Below are 18,823 nucleotides of genomic sequence, written 5' to 3'. Positions count from 1 at the left end.
TTATAGGGCTCTGATGTGTGGCACAGGTTTTTGGAGAGAGCCAAACTGGAGGACCTACTGCGCGTTGCCTAGTTCCCAGGCTCCCTGCCAACTGAATTGGTCAGTATGCAAAACAAATAATAGCCATGTTTGTAAGTTTACTACAATTTGGCTAAGAAGCAGCAGTAAGATCCCAGGAGAGAAAAGACACTCTTCACCAGGCAGGTGGTCACTGAAATCCCATCCCCCTGCTCTCTGTTTAGATGCGAAGAATACGGTTTCATCTCTGAGCACGTTTCCTGATTTCCCTGCCAGACAGCCCTGCCTACCCCAGCTCCCAGCCCCTTAAAAAGTCCTGACTCACCAGCTCCTGCTAGGCGGTGGGGGAGGGGCAATCCCCGCTGCCCCCTGGCTCTGCCACGAGCCCCCAGAAGCTCCAAGGCCACTGCAGCAGCTGGTGAGTACAGCATTTTTTTTTTTTAAGAGCCAGGAGCTGGGACACGCAGGGCAGCCATATGGGGGGAGGGAGGGAGCGCCTGGGAGAGTGGGGGGGGGGGGGGTCGGGACCAGGCAGGGGTCACCCCCATGGTCTCTTCTCCCCTCCTCCAGCTCCCCATCCCCTACCCCTACTTACCAGCATGGAGTCTGGGTCCAGCTCCCTGTGGCAGTGAGCAGGGACTGCCCAAATCACTGAAGCTCCCCAAATCAATTTGGACCTTTTAATTGGTCTCCTGATTCAATTCAGATTTGGCCACTGAATCAGGACAAATCTCCTTCAAATCGAATTACCACCCGAAGCTTCGCACAGCCCTATGAGGAAGCAAAAAGCCTGCTCTTCTCAGTTTCCCTCCCCCTATCCTGCATGGGTTGTTTGTGCACAGGGAATAACTGCACTCTGGAAGTAAGCTAGGAGTGATGTCCTCAGCAAACATGAACCTTTTTATGATAGCCTGGGCAGTGCCCTGTTCATTGCACAAACATCGTAATGCTGCAGAGGGAAGGAGCAGGGAGGAAATGCAAAAGAGAACATCAATATTAAACTTGGCATTTGTCTTTGCACTTTAAAACACGGGCAAAGCGGAAACAAGCAAAAATGTTGGCTACTGAATTTATGACCTCTCTGCATTCCATTTGCGGTTAGTAATGTCATGGTAAAGAAGAGTGAGGTTATCATTTTCCACCTACTGCCTGAAGGTCACACAGTGCAAACAACAAGAGGCCAAAGTACAAACTGTCTCAAACTGTACATTGAAAAAAATCCAGTTGTGCCTGCCCCATTAAATGTGATGCATACTAATCTGTGGTTACAGGTATGATCTCTTATCAGCTCACTGCAAGTCTCCAGTTTCCAAACATGACATGCACATGCCTTATGTAAAGAATATCATGTGCATATGCATAGATTGCAAGGCTGGAAGGGGCCTCAGAAGATCATTGGGTCCTGTCCCCTGCACCAGGCAGGAAAAACAACAGGGGTCAGGTGACCACAGTGAGGCGACCGTCCAGTCTCCTCTTGAAGATTTCCAGGGTAGGTGACTGCATCACCTCTGGAGAGAGCTTATTCCAAAGTCTGGACACCCTAGCCACGAACAAGTTTTTCCTAATGTTGAGCCTGAATCGATCTTCCCTGAGTTTGTGGCCATTACTCCTGGTTATCCCCAAGGGTGACCTGGTGAACAGTTGTTCACCAAGCCCTTGATGTATGCCCCTGATGTAGCGGTACGCCACTATCAAGTCCCCTCTCAGCCTTCTCTTTTTCAGGCTGAAGAGTCCCAGGTCCCTCAGCCTTTCATTGTATGGCTTGCCATGCAAGTCTCTGATGATATAGGTGGCTCTTCTCCAGACTCTCTTGAGTTTTACCATGTCTTTGTTGAAGTGCGGGGCCTAAAACTGGACGCAGTACTCCAGATGCAGTCTCCCAATGCCAAGTAGAGCGGAAGAATCACTTCCTTGGTTTTGCTGGAGATACATCAATTGATGCATGCCAGGGTATTATTTGCCCTGTTGGCTATGGCATCACACTGCCAGCTTATATTCACACTGTGGTCTATTATCACCCCAGGTCCCTTTCATTCTTGTTGCTGGTCAGTTTGGCATTGCCAAGCCTGTAGGTGTATGGAGGAGGGGGGTTGTCCCCAGATGGAGCATTTTCATAGCAGAGCCTAACACAGCTGTTTGGAGGCACTGAATCTCTTTGTTCAGAAACACAGGGTACATTTAGGCACTTTTACAGACACCTATTATTTTTTACAAGAACTACTACAAAAATGTGTCACTTTCCTTAGTTCCTTCTATACTTTCGTGGTGTAGGGTGAATACTTGGATTGGTGGACAGTATCTGAATGAACTCCCTCAAAGAAGTCCTGACCAGGGAACCGACTTCCTAAATTTTTTTTCCTCTCTCCAAACTAGAGAAGATCCTTACCTTCATAGTGCTCTTTCCAGATGGAAACTTTTAGACTGCATCAGCTTTTTTCAATGTTACCCTTCCCTCTCCTCCTTCTCTCTTTTTCTAGCAGCTTTAACTCTTCCAAAGTTACTTCCACATACTGGTTCTACATCTTCCGTGAGTGCCAGTGCCCTATTTTTGTACAGCACCTAGTACAATGGGGTCCTGTCCAAGGATAAGAATAGTAACACTAAAGAGGGGTTTTTCATGAACTTAAAACACAGGAGTAAATGTTTGAATGATTAAGGCCTGATTGCATGGGAAAGTGGAATCACTGCAAAGTACACCAGCTTTTACTCCTAACCCTTCCCTTATGCATGTTTCAGATGTTACCTTTTGCACTACCAAGTGAAAAATTTGATAAAGAAATGTGATTTTTAGAAGCTGATGATGATACACTGTAGAAGGAAGCCCATCTTTTAATTTCCATTTCAGACTGGTCTGCATAGACTTCTCCCCCCAGCCCTGTTCAGCTACCAGTGCAGCTAGGGTCTTTCTGCAGCTATTACCGTGAAGCATTACTCACCCAATTTATAGATGGGGGTTCAAAGAATGGAAATTGTTAGCCAGAGAAATAGCCAGCTTAATGAGTAGCCCTGCTGCATATGCCTTTTAGGGGCTTGTTTATGGTGTGTGCGTTATGAAAACAAATGTTTTATTAATCTACAACAGAAGAACTCAAGTCACAGTAAATTAACTCAACAGAAAGTATGCAAGGCAGCGTCCATAAAATTAACACTGTTGTTCTGCTAATCCTACTGGTGAGCACTGCCATGGGGCAAGAAGTATTCAGTCACTGAAAGCCCCAGAAGTACTGTGCCTCTCAGCCTCACCGCCATCCCCAAGTTATTACAGCTGTCTCATGCTCCTGATACTCTGGTCTATCAGCAGAGCTCTTCATGGACATCTGTTAAAAACTGAACATCAGCAGCCTGACTCCTCACTGCTTTACATCTCATTTATACCCAGGTAAGTAAGCAGATAAGACGACTGAATCAAAACAATACACAGTTTTATATACCCACTTTGTCCAGGTGTAACTGAATGCATGAGTTGCAAAGCAAAGGCAAACAGGACCTAAATACTGACTTTCCATCCAGCCTTGCATTTGTGCAGTCACTGCCCCCCCAAGTCCAATCCCAGAAATTAAGGATGTGAACCTTACAGTGGTCTGAATGAGGATTTTCATGTATTTTGTTTTGGCGTCTAATTTCATATTTTTTCAGTCACTAATTAAAAGAACAAACAAAAACAAAATCTCTTGCTCTTTATGACCCCCCAGTTACGTAGTCAGTCATTGGGAAAATGACTCAGATATACTGGCTTCCAGTCCTTTGTTCCAACTGTGAGAAAATGCTCCATTCCTAGAGGTATCTTCACAGAAAATCAAACTCACACACAAATCATTCAACCCAGCAGACCCAGTGTTGCAGAAAATGATCTTCCTGGCTTAAAGGTCCCTACATTTCATAATCTCTAGAGGCAGAAAAGCTAATTCTTCCATCAAGCAGCTAGGAAAAGCCATACCAGGCATTCCACTGTTGTTTTCTTGAAGTCTGGTTCGGGGGGGGATGGGATTCTGGTTATAGGACAGAACAGCCCAGGTGTGCTAAGTACCATACAGATCTACAGGAAGACGGTTATCAAAGAATGCAAAATATACACCCCAAACAAGCCCCAAAACCACAAATGAGAAAAAGAAACAGACCACACAGACAAATGATTCATTTTAAGACAGACGTATGGCTTGGTAGTTCTGTAGGGCAAAGGCAGTGGGAATGGTGTGCGTGTGGGGGCAGAATTAAAAATAAGCAAGGGAATGGAAAGAAAAAATGATGAAGAAAGGGCAGTGAGGTACACGAGGGGCAGGGGAGACTATAGCTGTGGGGTAAAGGAGGGAAGTGAATCATAAAAAATGAGGGTTGGAAGGGACCTCAGTAGGTCAATCTAGTCCAACCCCCTGCTCAGAGCAGGACTATCTCTAACCATATCATCCCAGCCAAAGAGATGGAACCAAGAGCTAGTTTGCAGAAAGGAAAGACTGTCCAGACCTCACTGATGTCTAGGGATGTGGAAGTCACAGCTACCAGGAAATCTTGGTCCCTGGGGCCTGCTCACATCCCAGCAGTTCTGTTCTTCCTCCCCTACTTTTCTGGAGTGGAGTCCAAAGACCTGCTGTGGACTGGCACCTTCAAACAATGGTTGTCCCAATCCAGCCAGGCTTCAGGCAGGACCTCACAATCTAGCTGACTGCACAGTGGAGTATCTGCTTCATATATGGATGGATAGTTTCCTCAATTAGTGACCTGTACCAAAAGTTTATAAGTTCTCCTTACCTGCCAGCTGGCTTGAAGGAATAAAAAGATGGGTAGCTTGAATAATTTTATCCCAGCCCTGGCTGGCATCTCAAGTTGGAATGAAGCATTGTGTGCTGGAACCTATAACTACCGGGACCCTCATCCTAGATTAAAATACAAAGATGGCAGCATTCAGCTGTCATTTAAGTTACAGGAACTGCTGCTCCTGGATATTTGGTGGGTTGTCAGCAGAGCATGGAGAAGGCCCAGCATACCCTGCATGTAAGAAGAGTTTGTCCATGGCTTCCTGCCCCAGTTCCTAGCCTCCCCCTGTAGAGAGCCCTACAAAAGTACTCACTATTTTTGAGGTAGCACAGAGAGTTGGTGTCACTGTGGGAGGCTTGGCTGCACTTTGGGGTGGAGGCAAGGAAAACCTCTGCCCTGTGTCTGGAGGAGGAGAACAGTGAATCCGGGCTTCTAGTCTCTCAGGTTCATGTTTATAGGATTCAAGGAGAAATGCAGGCTGCTTGGTCACTTGTGTTGGGGTAGACGGAGAAGAGGAGAGGCCGGAAGCTGCAAAAACAAAGAAATTGTTACTGAAGTTCAGTTCAGAACAAGAGCAAAGATCTAAGCCAAGCCATGCTCAGGCTTCCTCTCTGCATTTTTCTTGCCTTTCCCCAACCCCCCCGCCCAAATCAACATACATTAAAGAAAATTTATTCAGCTCCTACTCTTCTAGCAGCTCTGAATTGTGTTTACACAGACAGATCTAGCCATCCTTATTATCCAAACAGGAACCAGTAAAGCAGCTCTCTTTAAAGGAGAAAATTCACGTATAAAGTTTGTTGATATACCTGCACACAAACAGCCAGGACCTCATTCCCCTCCCTTACAGGCTAGGGCAAATGAGGCCGGTTATGTCTGTGAAAACTACAAGAAGAGGTGAACAGGTCTACATGACGTGAACCAAGTTGCACCCGATGACACTTGGTCTGAATTTGTCCCACCTTCTGTACTTAAGAAATGTGTATGCAGACAGAAGAAGCTCGTTTATAGAAAGGAAGTGAATGAACAGTTTCGTATCAGCACCAGAAGTCACACAAATGTTTCAGACCCTGACAAATATGCCCACAGGCACTCCAGCTCAGCTGCTCCTTAAGGCTCATGGGGTCTAGCCCCCTGCATAGATACAGGATAAACCATCCTAGATGGATGTCTACCCAGCCCAGTGGTTCTCAACCTTGTTACACATGAGACTTCACTCAGAAAATGCCATACCTGAGCTTTCACACATTTTTTTTGACTACAGAAAAATAATACAACAATTTTTCTGCTGCAAAGTACTCAAAAAGGCCACAGCAGTTCCAAATAGTTTTGACATTATGGACTCCTTTTTGAAGTCTCTTAGGTTTATCTTATAAGCCATAGGTAGGTGTTTGCACACCTAACAGTTCTAATTTCACGTGGCATCCCAAAAGCACCCTTAAAAGAACCTCACAGCACTCCAGGGTGCTGCAACGCCCTAGCTGAGAATCACTGATCTAGCCTCTTCTTGAAAACCTCCAGTGAAGGAGGTCACAACTTCCCTGGGCAGCTTGTTCCACTGTCCTAAGAGTCTTTTTTAGGATTTTTTTCCTGAAATACCAGCTATATCCACCTTCCTCCTGATCCCTTGTCTATGCTAAGAATCTCTTAGCAGAGGTTTACTTCCCAAGTGTAAAGTGTTGCTTGCATCATCAACAATTACATCACTTATTACACTAGGAACTTTTTGTGATGCTGTGATGCTTTTTGTGATGCCTGACAATGCTGGCATCACTGCATGACGTAGCCCCACCACAACATCACAACCTGGGTAGAGAAGCCATGGAAGATGCTTTCTATCCCAACTTCCACTAACCTCAGAGCATGCTGAGCACCTCTCTGTGCAAGACCCTGCCTCAATACAGCTGGATGGCATTTTTAAAGGGAATTTTGTACTTAATGAAACTAAGCAGTAAACCCCAAGGGGCTGAAGTCAGTAACCTGTTACCTATGGACATTTTTACCTGGTTTTTATCCTAGGTGGCATTTCGCACCATTTAGTTTATTTAGGTTTATGAAGCCCCTGGCAGATGTACAACTAACACTGCTATGGGATCTGATGCACACTCCCAAAAACTGTGGTTTCTGACATGCTACCTGTGCATGGCAGGAGGCATGGCTGTGGGATCAGGGATCAGATTCCCATTACACTATATTACCAGTGCAGGGGAAGCCCAGGTGCCAGGCTGTAGCCTTGAACATGGGGCCCTAGCTTGCCTGGCATAGCTACTCATCCCAGTTTGTCACCTCTCTCTGGGCCTAGCCATACACCCACTCACTCCCTACCACTGGAATGGCCAGCCTAGCGCTGACTCTTCACTCCTTCCAGTATAAGCCCCTGACCTGCAAGAGGAAACGTCTGGCAACAAGGTTCATTCCTGTATCTAGTCTGCTGCACCCTTGGCTCATGCTGCTACTGGCTTCTTGATAGACTTGCTGGATACCTGACCTGGCTTGCCCATGGACCCCAAGTTTTGCTCGATCCTTTGGATACCTGACCCAGCTAGCCTCCTGACCTCATGCTCTGCTCGACCCTCTGGATCTTTGACTTGGTTCCTCAGACAGTTGTCCTGGCTTCTGGATTCCCTGCACTCAGACATGGTACGCTGCCTTGTTGTTAACGATAACATGTCCCCATGGATCAGAGAGTGATAATTGTGGGTCTGTCTGTATTGCCCATTCTAACCCAGACACAGACAACGTCTAATGCAAAGCACCCCTGGAGGATGTGGATAAAGAAGTGTGACACTGTGAACATCATATTGCTTCCAGCGGGGATCAGAGTACTCAGCATCTAGCAGGATTTAACAGAGATGGTTAATGTTCCTATTGGATTCTCAGTTTCAGACAAGATTAGACACGTAGTGCCTGGGAAAGTGTTTTATCGTCAGTCTTTTTTTTTTTTTTCCTTTTTACAGATGTGTAAACGTTTCGAGTGCTGAGGGTGCAGGGATGAACTGTAACTGAGCAAACTGACAAACCACTAAAAGGAAAAAAAACCAATTTATCTGAGCATCCTGCTGCTGGGTTGTGTTCATCCTGAGCCAATGTCCTCAGCACGTCAACAGAAACCACTTCCAAGTACAACACACGGTGCCAAAAAGGGCTATTACCAGACACAAGGGAGCCACAGACTAGCGGTCCTGACAAGGCTGGCACATTAACTATAGAGGACAGCTCTAGGACACTGCAGGAGGTGTATCAAAGGAGACCAATGAAACAGCACTCTTTATGACCTATGGGAACTATTCTCACTCTGTTATGAGGCTATGACAGCCTGTTAAGAGCATCCAAATGTGAGTCAAGAAGTTTTGGTCCTCCCAGTTCTGCCAGAGACTTCCTGCAGACTAAGCAGTACAAACTGCATTTTGAAAAATATCCATTAGTTTTTCAGAGCCTCAGTTTTGGAAGCCAAACATAAGATACCTATGGGTTGATGTGCATAGGTAATAAGCACTCATCAATCCAAAGTTAATAAGAATATTTGGTCCCCAGACATCAACTGACATCTCAATTTGCTCATCCACAGCTGAAGTACCCAATATTAGAGCACACTTTTGCAAGTTTGGGCTGCATGCTCTCTGACTTGGTTTATCCATCTGCAAAGCAGGGCTCACAATTCTAACTGAATGGACATGACTAGATTACCTAATAGGCTTTTCCATCTAAATATCCCATCTCATAAGTTTTATAGTCATCTCTCTCTGAATTACACAGATATATAATTCATGCCTGTACATCTCTGTAAGAGCCTCAGATGGAGAATGCTACAGAAATACTAAATATTATTGTGATTGTTATTAAAACAGAATGTTTGCTGCTGTTACAGAGCTCAGCACTGAAAATCAAACATCAGGAACTTTGTAAAAGCCCATCTCATTAAAAATGCATATTTCAGACTTTTTTTTTTTTTTTTAAACCATGCCAAAATCAATTTTGGACTAATAAAATTGTGCAGTAAAACAAAATATATTGAACTGGCATCTTAACAGCCATATTTTGACAAATATCTGAAGGTGTATGTATATGCAATGGCTGTACTCGCCTATCACACTTGTTTGTTATCTTTATATAAAGTGCATTTTCCTTCTTTATATGAAGAAAAAGATATATATCTCACATGGTTAACAACAGCTCACATCAGAGAAGAGCATGGTCCAAATGCAGTAAAGAAAGGTTTAACTTCTCTTCTTGAAAAGAAAAGAAAAAAGCCCCTTCACATTTGTAACTAAAAGCTCTCCCAGCCAATTCAGGCAGAACAAACGATGCTATGGAGACAGTACACTTAAAATAATGAGGCAGTAAGGACTAGCCAGCAATTTTAAACACCTCTACAATGAAAGCAAGAAAACTGTCACTGATGCCGGATATGGAAGGGAGACATCTTTGATATCCTCCCAGAACTTCAATGGTTTTATTAAGGAGGTGACCTCATGCCACACAGACTCACTCCCCTTTACCCTACAGCTTTGTATAATTAAACAATTAAGTGTCTTTATATAATCAAATCTAAGCAGCTGTTTTTTCTCCAATGAACAGATAAAGTAGTACTTTTAGTCAACACTAATAAAGAGATAAGAGATTAGACACAGGCTTGTTGGTCATCTAGTGAAACATCTGCTGTGCAAGACTGTCTTATACTTTCCACTGATTCTTTTTGTCCAAATTTAAGGAGTGCAAAAATTGTGCTTTATCCCACCCCATCACTGTAAAACATTGCATTTCATTTCTGACAGCACTGCTTCCTGTTGACAGTTATTAGCACTGATATTTTACTTTAATTTTTAATTTGAATAATATAATGAAGCTGCAGTTACATTACAGTACATCCTCAATATAGTACAGATGCGAGAACCTCCTACCACAGTAAAACAATGCTTCATTAATATTTTGCCATATACATAACAGGCTGCAGACATCGATGTACAGTTAAAAGTATGCTTTTAACCATGCAAAAGGCAGAGTAGATTTGCACCCTTATAGACTATATATGCTTTTGTAAGTAGAGGGCTTACTTCATCAGATGCTGTAAAGGGACTGCAGGAAGCAGAGCTGCTAAACAGAAAGCAGTGATGAGCACACATGCTCGTAATCATGCCGCTATGAGGTGCTGCATTTCCCCATATAAAGTATAGGAAGATGTTAGATATTGCTATTTAGTGAATGTTGACTTTTAAAATAACAATCATGACAACTACCCAAATATAAACCCGTTTTTCATTGTGTTCACCTGAAACATGGGATTTTCAGCACAGGTCTGACTAAAAAAACAAAAACCACTCAAACCCTTACAGAAAGGGCAAAAGTAGCATGCTTCAACTTTGGCAGCAATACACTGTTGACTTGTCTAGAACCAAAACACCACCCTTAATTTCAGTAAAATAAAGGCGAGTCGCAGAAAATATGATCCAGTGCGCGTATACCACATGGGCCCTCCTGTGGAACAGTTTCTCTGCATTTGAGCAGCCTCATTTGGGGTCCAGCTGGCACAACCCATGATCCATGGGGCCCAGGCAGATAAAGAGAGTACTGAAAGTAAGAGCAGCCAGGGGCAATATCCTTGGTCAGCTCAGAGTGGAAACAGACATCACCTTTTGTTGCCTTTGTGCCACTATAAAACTTTTGATGACAGCACAAAGACAACTATTTGTAGCACATCCCCTTGGTGTGCTACAAATAGTGAAAAGAATGAAGCTGGTATCAATTTGTGCTGCTGTTTAGTGATGGATGTCGGTTTACTTTATCGCCCAAGAGCACGGGCAGTCCAGAGCTGCCTAGGCTCTCTAGCCCCACTGGCAAGTGACTCCAGGGGCTTGAGGGGATTGATCCTGTGCACCCCAGGGATTCTTGTGCACGATCGAGCCCCTCAATGCCTGTGGGTGCCTGGCTTTCCCTACTTACAGAGATGCCCCTCTGAGATGTCCAGAGCATGTCTTGGCAAATGGGAAAAGTTGGGGTTTCCTTGATTACCAAGATGCAGCCCTGGGATCCCTAGGGCATGCCTTAGTAAGTAGGAAAAGTTGGGGTTTCCCTGCTTACCAACGCATGCCCCCCCCCAGGGCACACCCTGACTTTCCAGGAAGTGCACCCCTGCTTTCCGTGCTTACTGAGGTACATCCCAGAGATGCTGGGGTGAGATCCTTAAGTGGGGAAAGCTGGGTAGGTACTCCCAAGGGCAGGACAATGGGCGATGTGCATTTTGCCCAGTGAAGCAAATCAGCTGTATCTGGACATAACCCAGCACAGCTGATCCGCTTTGTTTAGCAACATCTGTTTCTACCCAGAGATAGTTTGTCTTAAGAGATACAGCAATTTTTCTTTATACAGACCAGCTCTTCACACAATTACTTCCTTTAAAGCCCTGATTTTGAGCAACTCCAAGCCTCTCCCACTCAGGCATTCCAAACCAACCCGCCAGGGAGATGCAACAGGAGAGAATTAATAAGGCAGCATGGAGCAGCTTCAAATGCTCCTAAGTGGCTACTCTTTGAGGTTTCCTACAACAACTGGGCCTCACCAATGTGCCAGCTTTATGCCCCATTCATGATGCAAGAGGATGTGTCTGCTGCTTTCTGTAAGCAAAGAAGCTGATGGCCTGGAGTTTCCTACTGAAGCATCCTCTCCACCAGATAGCTCCACTACCTACCTATATTTATCAGAGATTATACTCATTCCCTTACAGGTAAAAAGAACAGTGCCCGCACTACACTCTCCAGACCTCTCATAACCTCACAAAGCAGGGATCAGAGGAACAGACAAAGCTGATGTTTTACAACCTCCCTGACGCCTCTGTACAGAAATGTCACTTTTAGGTGGTAGGTGGTACCTGAATGACACCGCCTGTGGGGATCACCTGGCACCACATACTATCGTCAGCATTTTGCTAACAGGTTTTGTCTTTTCATTTATTTATCTGTTTGTAATCTTATTGATAGGACTGGTGAAAGCTATTACAAGCAAGACTAAATCACAGCTAGGTTCTCGTATGATAGTATATCTGATCAGTCCTCTCACATACACAAGTCCAGTATGTGATCAGTAAATACAGGCACTGCCGAGAGGTTTTTGTATCCTCAAGTCTACGTATTTGCTTACAGCTTTAAGATCAAGCATCTTAAAAGAACACAGGAAAGAAATTCCAATTTGCAGGGGCTTTAAGTGATGAGTTTCCTCTAATTCCTTCCATAAATCAGGACAACACTCTCATTTCATTTGAATTCTCCTGCTAGCAATGAAAAGAACAGTAGGCAGGCTATAGCTGATGAATTTTAAGCAGTATCAGGAACCCACACTGAATCTGAGCCGGGCCTATCATTAGTTCATTAGGCTGATTCATTCCTCAGGCAGAACACTAGGTCTGCTTTAGCACTTAAGAAAACAGATGCAAATTATGCTAGATTAAGTTTAGTAGAGCTCAGTGCACATATCCACAGGCAGGTGAAGAGTTACTGTGCACACACAGGATGCATCTATGTGTGTGCTTTACTGCTGACTTGACTAATTAAGCTCTGCAGTAAAGCATCACTGTCAACACATACACCCATATCAGGATGCAGTAAATTAACGGACTCCGCTGTAGGCTAGTATTGTCCGGGCCAAGTACGATCCTACAGCAGAGTCATTTACTGCACAGAAATGCATGTGTGGACAGTGACCAGGACTGCAGCAGTTTGAGCCAGAGCGGAGCTGCCCGAGGCAGACAGCAGGTTCAGGCGTTAGTCAGAGCGCCCCACAGCTTCGGCACTCATACCCCAGCCAGCCCCTCCACCACCTGAAGCATGGGGCTGACCCCTTGAGCCTGCTGACTAAATGTAGACCTGACCAACCTGAATAGTTACTATGCCAAAGATAACATATATTTCTCCCAGGAACTTTTCCTGCTAATCCCAGCATTTTCAGTTGCACACAAATTCAGGATGATTCCCAGGAGCAGGAGCTCTTGGAGGGAAACAGTACAGCCCATAGTTGGGATGGACAAGTTCTCTCCATGGTGGTGGTCAAACATTAGAGTCCTTCAGCTTTTTCGCTGATTATGATAAAGCCACAATCCATGTGACTTTATCATGACCGTCATAAAACTCAAGAAAACCAACATCAAGAGCTAGGATCTCACAGGGGCCCAAGGAAAGGCTACAAAGGACACATTGAGGGCATAACTCAAGAAAATGGATGCCAACACCAAGAGCTAGGAGAAGCTGGCTCCCGATTGACTCCAATGACATTGCAACCTCAACCAAGCAGCAGCCCGTTTGAGGTAAAGTGCCTCACCCTTGAAGTAACGGAGAGAGAACAGAGGAAGAAAAAGGAGAAGAATCCCAGCTGGTAGCCTACTCTCCCCTGCAGAAAGACCTACAACTTCTGCAGACGGATCTGTGGCTCAGGGATTGGATTAAGTCATCTCAAGACCCATCAGCAAGCTGTAGCACAGAACAACCTTGAAACAAGGGACTGCTGACGACACTTCCAGTAGTCCATATCCTCATCAACGACATGACAGTCGTGGCAAATCTGAAGGATAATGGCTCCTGCCAGTACAGTCAAACATGACTCTAGAAAATAACAGCAGGTTTAAGAGAATCTGCTTCCCCTTTGTGTGAGCACATGGCTGCATGTTATAGTACCTGAACGGGTAAGAAACATATCATACTAGAGAACAAGACTATTCAGTTAATAGAGTGTGATGTGGATATCTAGGATGCATTTCCACTCCAAAGCAAACTCTAGTTATCTGAACTCAAGTTTCCTAGTTATTAGGGTCAGAAGGGACCTGAGCAGATCATCAAGTCCGACCCCTTGCCATGGCAGGAAAGAGTACTGGGGTCAAACGACCCCAGCAAGGTGATTGTCTAGCCTTGTCTTAAAGACCCTCAGGGTAGAAGCCAGCACCACTTTGCTTGGAAGTTGGTTCCAGATCCTAGCCGCCCTGACAGTGAAGTAGCGCCTCCTGATGTCTAATCTGAATTTACCCTCTGCCAGCTTGTGACCATTATTCCTGGTCACTCCTGGTAGTGCTCAGGGGAACAGGGACTCCCCCAGTGCCTGCTCATCCCCCCTGACCAGTTTGAAAGTGGCCACTAGATCCCCCCTCAGCCTTCTCTTGTGGAGGCTGAACAGGTTCAGGTCCCTGATCATGCAAGTGGTCCTCCTCTGGACCCTCTCCATGGTGTCCACATCCCTCCTGAAGTGCGGCGCCCAGAACTGGACACAGTACTCCAGCTGCAGCCTGACCAGTGTCGCAAGTTAAGCTGGCTCGAGTGAACAGCTGTATTTCCTAGCAACCCAGAATGACTTAGCATGTCTCATTGGTTACTACACTGAGCTTTTGGTTACAGCTCCTGAGAGGCCAGCCAATCCTGGTCAAAAGCACCAGTGCCATCATGGGAAGCGTTTGTGCACGCGTGCAGGGCATAAGTCAAGCCCAACACCCAGGTCATAACTCAAGCTAATTCTGTAGTAAAGACAAGGGCTGAAATATTTCAACTCTCTTTTTCTCCAAATACGTGGGGCACTTGATCTACAACTGGCTAGTGCCTCAGATTTGTCACTGACACCTCTGCATCGCTATTTTATCTTATTACCATTCTGACTTTCATGGGTGTAGCTGACTACGCAGGTGAAGGGCAGTGGTGAATCAGGAGTCCTGTCTGAGTGAAGCTTGAGATTGGCCCCTTCAGCAAGGTCTTTCACATGCAGTCATAGTACAGCACTTAAACAAGCCACTGATACCAGCATCAGTTTGGCTGCTCCTTTCAAGTTACTTCAGAAGAGACATGGGTCGTCTTTGCAGGTTCCATGCTTCCCTTCACTCTCCAAACTAGTTGAGCGTTGAGCATGAGTTCACACATGCAAGCCAGCCACGTGCAGTCCTTAGCCCTTATCAAAGTCATGCCAACCGCTCAGACAAAAAAACCCAGCCTCCAACTGCCTCCCCAGTCTGGCATTAACCCAGGCGTAGCCCTGCATCACATGGCAGAGATTCACATGCTCTCCTGTGCCGTGTGCTGGTTACAGCTGGCTGCTGAGAGGAACACTGCCTACAGCAGCTCTGCTTTATTTATTTAATACACCACCTGGCACTTAAACTCTGGCTGGGTACTTTGTGTTCAGCATTGGAGGCTTTAATGAAACATGTGCCATACAGCAGAGCCTGGTTTCACATTCCATCGCTGACCTCAGGTTTTCAGTCTTTTCAATGCTGTTTTAATGCATGTGGGGGAGTTACTCCCATGTGCGCTGAGAGGTGCAAAACCAGGAGAAGCAACCCAAAGCAAAAGCAAAGATGCATGTGCTCCCTCTGGGGTTAATGTTATGGGACGGGAGCTTTCAACCTCACAGGTGATTCAGTGTTTGGAAATTCTGCTGGCAAAGACTCTAAGATTTAATTTATATCCTGAATATAACAGTGGCCGATGCTGCCAACTGTTCCAGGTGCCAGGAGAGTAGAGACTGCTGCTGCTGCTTTCTGCAACTGAAACCTCTCCCTGAATCGCTCATGATCACTATCCCAGGGCCCAGCTGAGGCAGGCACAAGTGTCACAAACCAAATTACTATCCTTGTCTAACACTTGTTTTTTGGTAGCACCCACATGTGCAAAGTGCTTCATGAACAGGAGAGACCACACAGTCCCTGCCTGAAGCAGCTTGCAGTCAGTCTGAAGGAACTGCGAAAAGAGTGGGGAGAGGGAAACTGCATACAGAACAGGTAATGTGGCCATCTCATCCAGCACAATATTAAGGAAGATTGCTAGTCTAACTACTAACTTTCTTCAAGCAGATACTTTGAACATTTTTTTGAAACCTTCAAATCTGTTGCTTCTTCCGTGGGCTGTTGTCTGCTTTCACAGCAGAGTAGAATATGGATGGAAAGACGACACAGATGAGCACTTGAAATAACAGGCTTTATCGATTTGCATCAGACCCATATCTCTCTTTGCACAAATCTCTCTTATGGTAAAGGAGACCTGCCATAAAAGAGTTCCAAATTATATGAAAACACTGCTGACAGTTTTAATCCCAACACAAAAAGGTCCACTGAAAGTACTGGAAATTTGCAAAGTATACCTAGTATCTATATAACCAGACCACAGAATAATAATGCACATAAAAACCACACTGATAGTGACCTGGCATGAATGCATGAAAACTCAGTGCCCACTGCAGACAGAAGGGTGCCCCCACCTCTTGATGCATGTCACCAGAGCTGCCAAGGAGCTGCACATGTGCTTCCAATCAGAGGCAGGACCAGAGCAGGGGGGTTGGAGTCGTGGGAGCTGGTCGTGACCACAAGCGACCTGCACTGTGAATCAATCCACAGATGTTCCCAAACCTCCTTGGGCTCCAGCTCCCCACAGTGAAAGGAACTGTCCAGCCCCCCGCCAGCCCCGCAGAGCCTCTGCAGTGCAGGCTGAGTCCTGGGTTCCCCCCCAGCACAGTTAACTTGCATTTATGTTCTGCACTGCTCCAAAGGGGGTTGAGTTTTGAGTAATTAAACGTTTGCAAAGTACTCCGAGATCCTTGGGAAAGATGCAAAGGGAGCACAGCACCTTCCCTGTGGTTCCTCTGCTGCTGAAATCCATATCTCTCCTCTCATTAAAAGAAAAATAAATTCTGCCTCCCGCCAGCTCCTTTTAAAATTCCAGAGGAGTCGGAGGGCTGCTCGAGGCCGCGGCGTGCTGCACCTCACAGCGGCTGACTCAGCTCAGGCCTCATCAGGATTCTCCTCTTGCCAACCTGGGAATTAATCTTCGCCACATGTGGCCTGGCACAGACAGCACACGGTGCTTTCTAGCACACCTGCAGGAGTCCAGCTGAAGGAATGACTAATGACTCTCTAGCTTGCATTTGATTGGAAATAAATTGCTAGGACCTTCTCCTGATCCCTTTGAACTCAATGGGAAAATTTCCATAGGCTTCCACTGCTCATAACTGAACATTAAAAGCAGTACAAGCAGCTGCTTCAGAGAGTTTTGGTCAGCTCAGATCACAGCTCTCACCAGATGCCAGGCTGCCAGTGGGCAACTCTCCCTTCTGAGCCATGTTTCACACAGCTCTCCTGTTTCATAGATTTCATAGACATTAGGGCTGGAAGGGACCTCGGAAGATCATCGAGTCCAGCTCTCTGCCCAAAGGGCAGGAAATCAGCTGGGGTCATAGGATCCCAGCAAGATAAGCATCCAATTTACTCTTGAAGGTGTTCAATGTAGGTGCTTGAACCACCTCCGCTGGCAGACTGTTCCAGACCTTGGGGGCTCGGACAGTAAAGAAATTCTTCCTTATGTCCAGCCTGAAACGGTCTTGCAGGAGTTTGTGACCGTTCGACCTCGTCATCCCTCCGGGCGCTCTGGTGAACAAACGTTCCCCCAGATCCTGGTGGTCACCCCTGATAAATTTATAGGTGGCCATCAGATCACCCCTGAGCCTACGCTTTTCCAGGCTAAAGAGTCCCATGGCTCTCAGCCTGTCATCATAAGATCTGTTTTCCTGACCTCTGATCATGCGCGTGGCTCTCCTCTGGACTCTCTCAAGCTTCTCCACATCCTTTTTGAATTGTGGAGCCCAAAACTGGACGCACTACTCCAGCTGCGGCCTCACCAAGGCCGAGTACAAGGGGAGAATGACGTCCCGGGATTTGCTCGAGAAGCATCTATGGATGCAAGCCAGCGTTTTGGTCGCTTTACTAGCCGCAGCATCGCATTGCAGGCTCATGTTCATCTTGTGGTCAATGATGACCCCCAAGTCTCTTTCTTCTGTAGTGCTATCCAACGTAGCACTGCTGAGCCTATAAGGAAGCTGCAGGTTTTTCCTCCCAAGGTGGAGAACCTTGCATTTTTCGGTGTTAAACACCATCAGGTTCTCGTCTGCCCATTTGCTGAGCTTGTCCAGGTCAGCCTGGATCACCCGCCTATCTTCTGGCGTGGATGCTTTGCCCCGCAGTTTGGTGTCATCGGAGAACTTGGCCAGTCCACTCCTGACTCCAATGTCCACATCGTTAATGAAGATGTTGAACAGGATGGGTCCCAGGACAGAGCCTTGAGGGACCCCACTGGTCACAGGGCACCACGATGAGTGACTCCCATCAATCACAACCCTCTGGGTCCGACCACAGAGCCAGTTTCCCAGCCAGTGGATCATGGTGGAGCCAAGGCCACAACTGGCCAATTTGGCCAAGAGGTGATCATGGGATACCAGATCAAAGGCTTTTTTGAAGTCAAGATATATGACATCAATCTCTTCTCCCTTATACAGGTGATAGGTCACCTGGTCATAGAAGGAAATGAGATTGGTCAAACATGACCTACCCGGAACAAGCCCATGCTGACTATCCCTTAGGATGTTAGCCTGGGCCAGTCCGTCAAGGATGGCCTCCTTAATAAACTTTTCTAAGATCTTCCCCAGGATAGAAGTCAGGCTAATGGGCCTGTAGTTAGCCGGATCCACTCTCCTCCCTTTTTTGAAGATCAGTACCACATTGGCCTTCTTCCAGTCTTCGGGCACTACACCAGAGCGCCAGGAGTTTTCAAAGATCCGTGCCAGGGGCTGGGCTATGACGCTCACCAGCTCCTTGAGGACCCTGGGGTGCAGATTGTCAGGGCCGGCTGACTTGAAGGTATCCAGCTTCTCAAGGTGTTCCTTCACAAGGTCAGCATTTATGGAGGGTAGGGGATCCCCATCACCCGGATCTCCCTGTCCCATAGCAGGCATGGGAGTCCCATGGGACTGATGAAAGACTGACGCAAAGTACCTATTTAATAGGTTGGCTTTTTCCTGGGCGTCAGTTGTCAGTTGCCCCATCTGGTTTAGCAGGGGTCCAACGTTGCCCTTGCTTTTCCTCCGGCTCCCCACATATCTGAAAAAGGACTTTTTGTTGTCCTTGATGCTTGAAGCTGGAGTTCAGTTGCAGCCTTGGCTTTCCTGGTTTGCTCCCTGCAGGACCGGACCAGCGCGGAGTAATCCTCCTTGGAGGTGAATCCCGTCCTCCATCCTTTGTAGGCTTTCCTTTTTAGCCACAGGAGGT

The 18,823-nt window shown here is 46.2% G+C and overlaps 1 protein-coding gene across 5 annotated transcripts in view; it reads right to left on the bottom strand.

Annotated features, from left to right (window-relative positions):
- The window catches only part of PRKAG2 (protein kinase AMP-activated non-catalytic subunit gamma 2), a 333,890-nt gene that overhangs the window by 118,772 nt on the left and 196,295 nt on the right, over window positions 1–18,823 (bottom strand). For 4 of the 5 annotated variants that reach the window (XR_016442380.1, XM_090047729.1, XM_090047730.1 and 1 more), the window contains one exon: window positions 5,084–5,298. Coding sequence is in view for 3 of the 5 variants with exons in the window: in XM_090047729.1 (XP_089903855.1) it covers window positions 5,084–5,298 (215 nt within the window). In the remaining 2 variants the exon portion in view is untranslated. Of the gene's footprint in view, window positions 1–5,083; window positions 5,299–18,823 lie in introns of those variants that run through there. The other variant, XM_090047732.1, reaches the window with a different exon arrangement.

The sequence above is a fragment of the Crocodylus siamensis genome, chromosome 5 (assembly GCF_052110815.1).
Source record: "Crocodylus siamensis isolate JL-2025a chromosome 5, ASM5211081v1, whole genome shotgun sequence".
Classification (NCBI taxonomy): Eukaryota; Metazoa; Chordata; order Crocodylia; family Crocodylidae; genus Crocodylus; species Crocodylus siamensis.
This window is presented reverse-complemented; position numbering and strand designations above follow the sequence as displayed.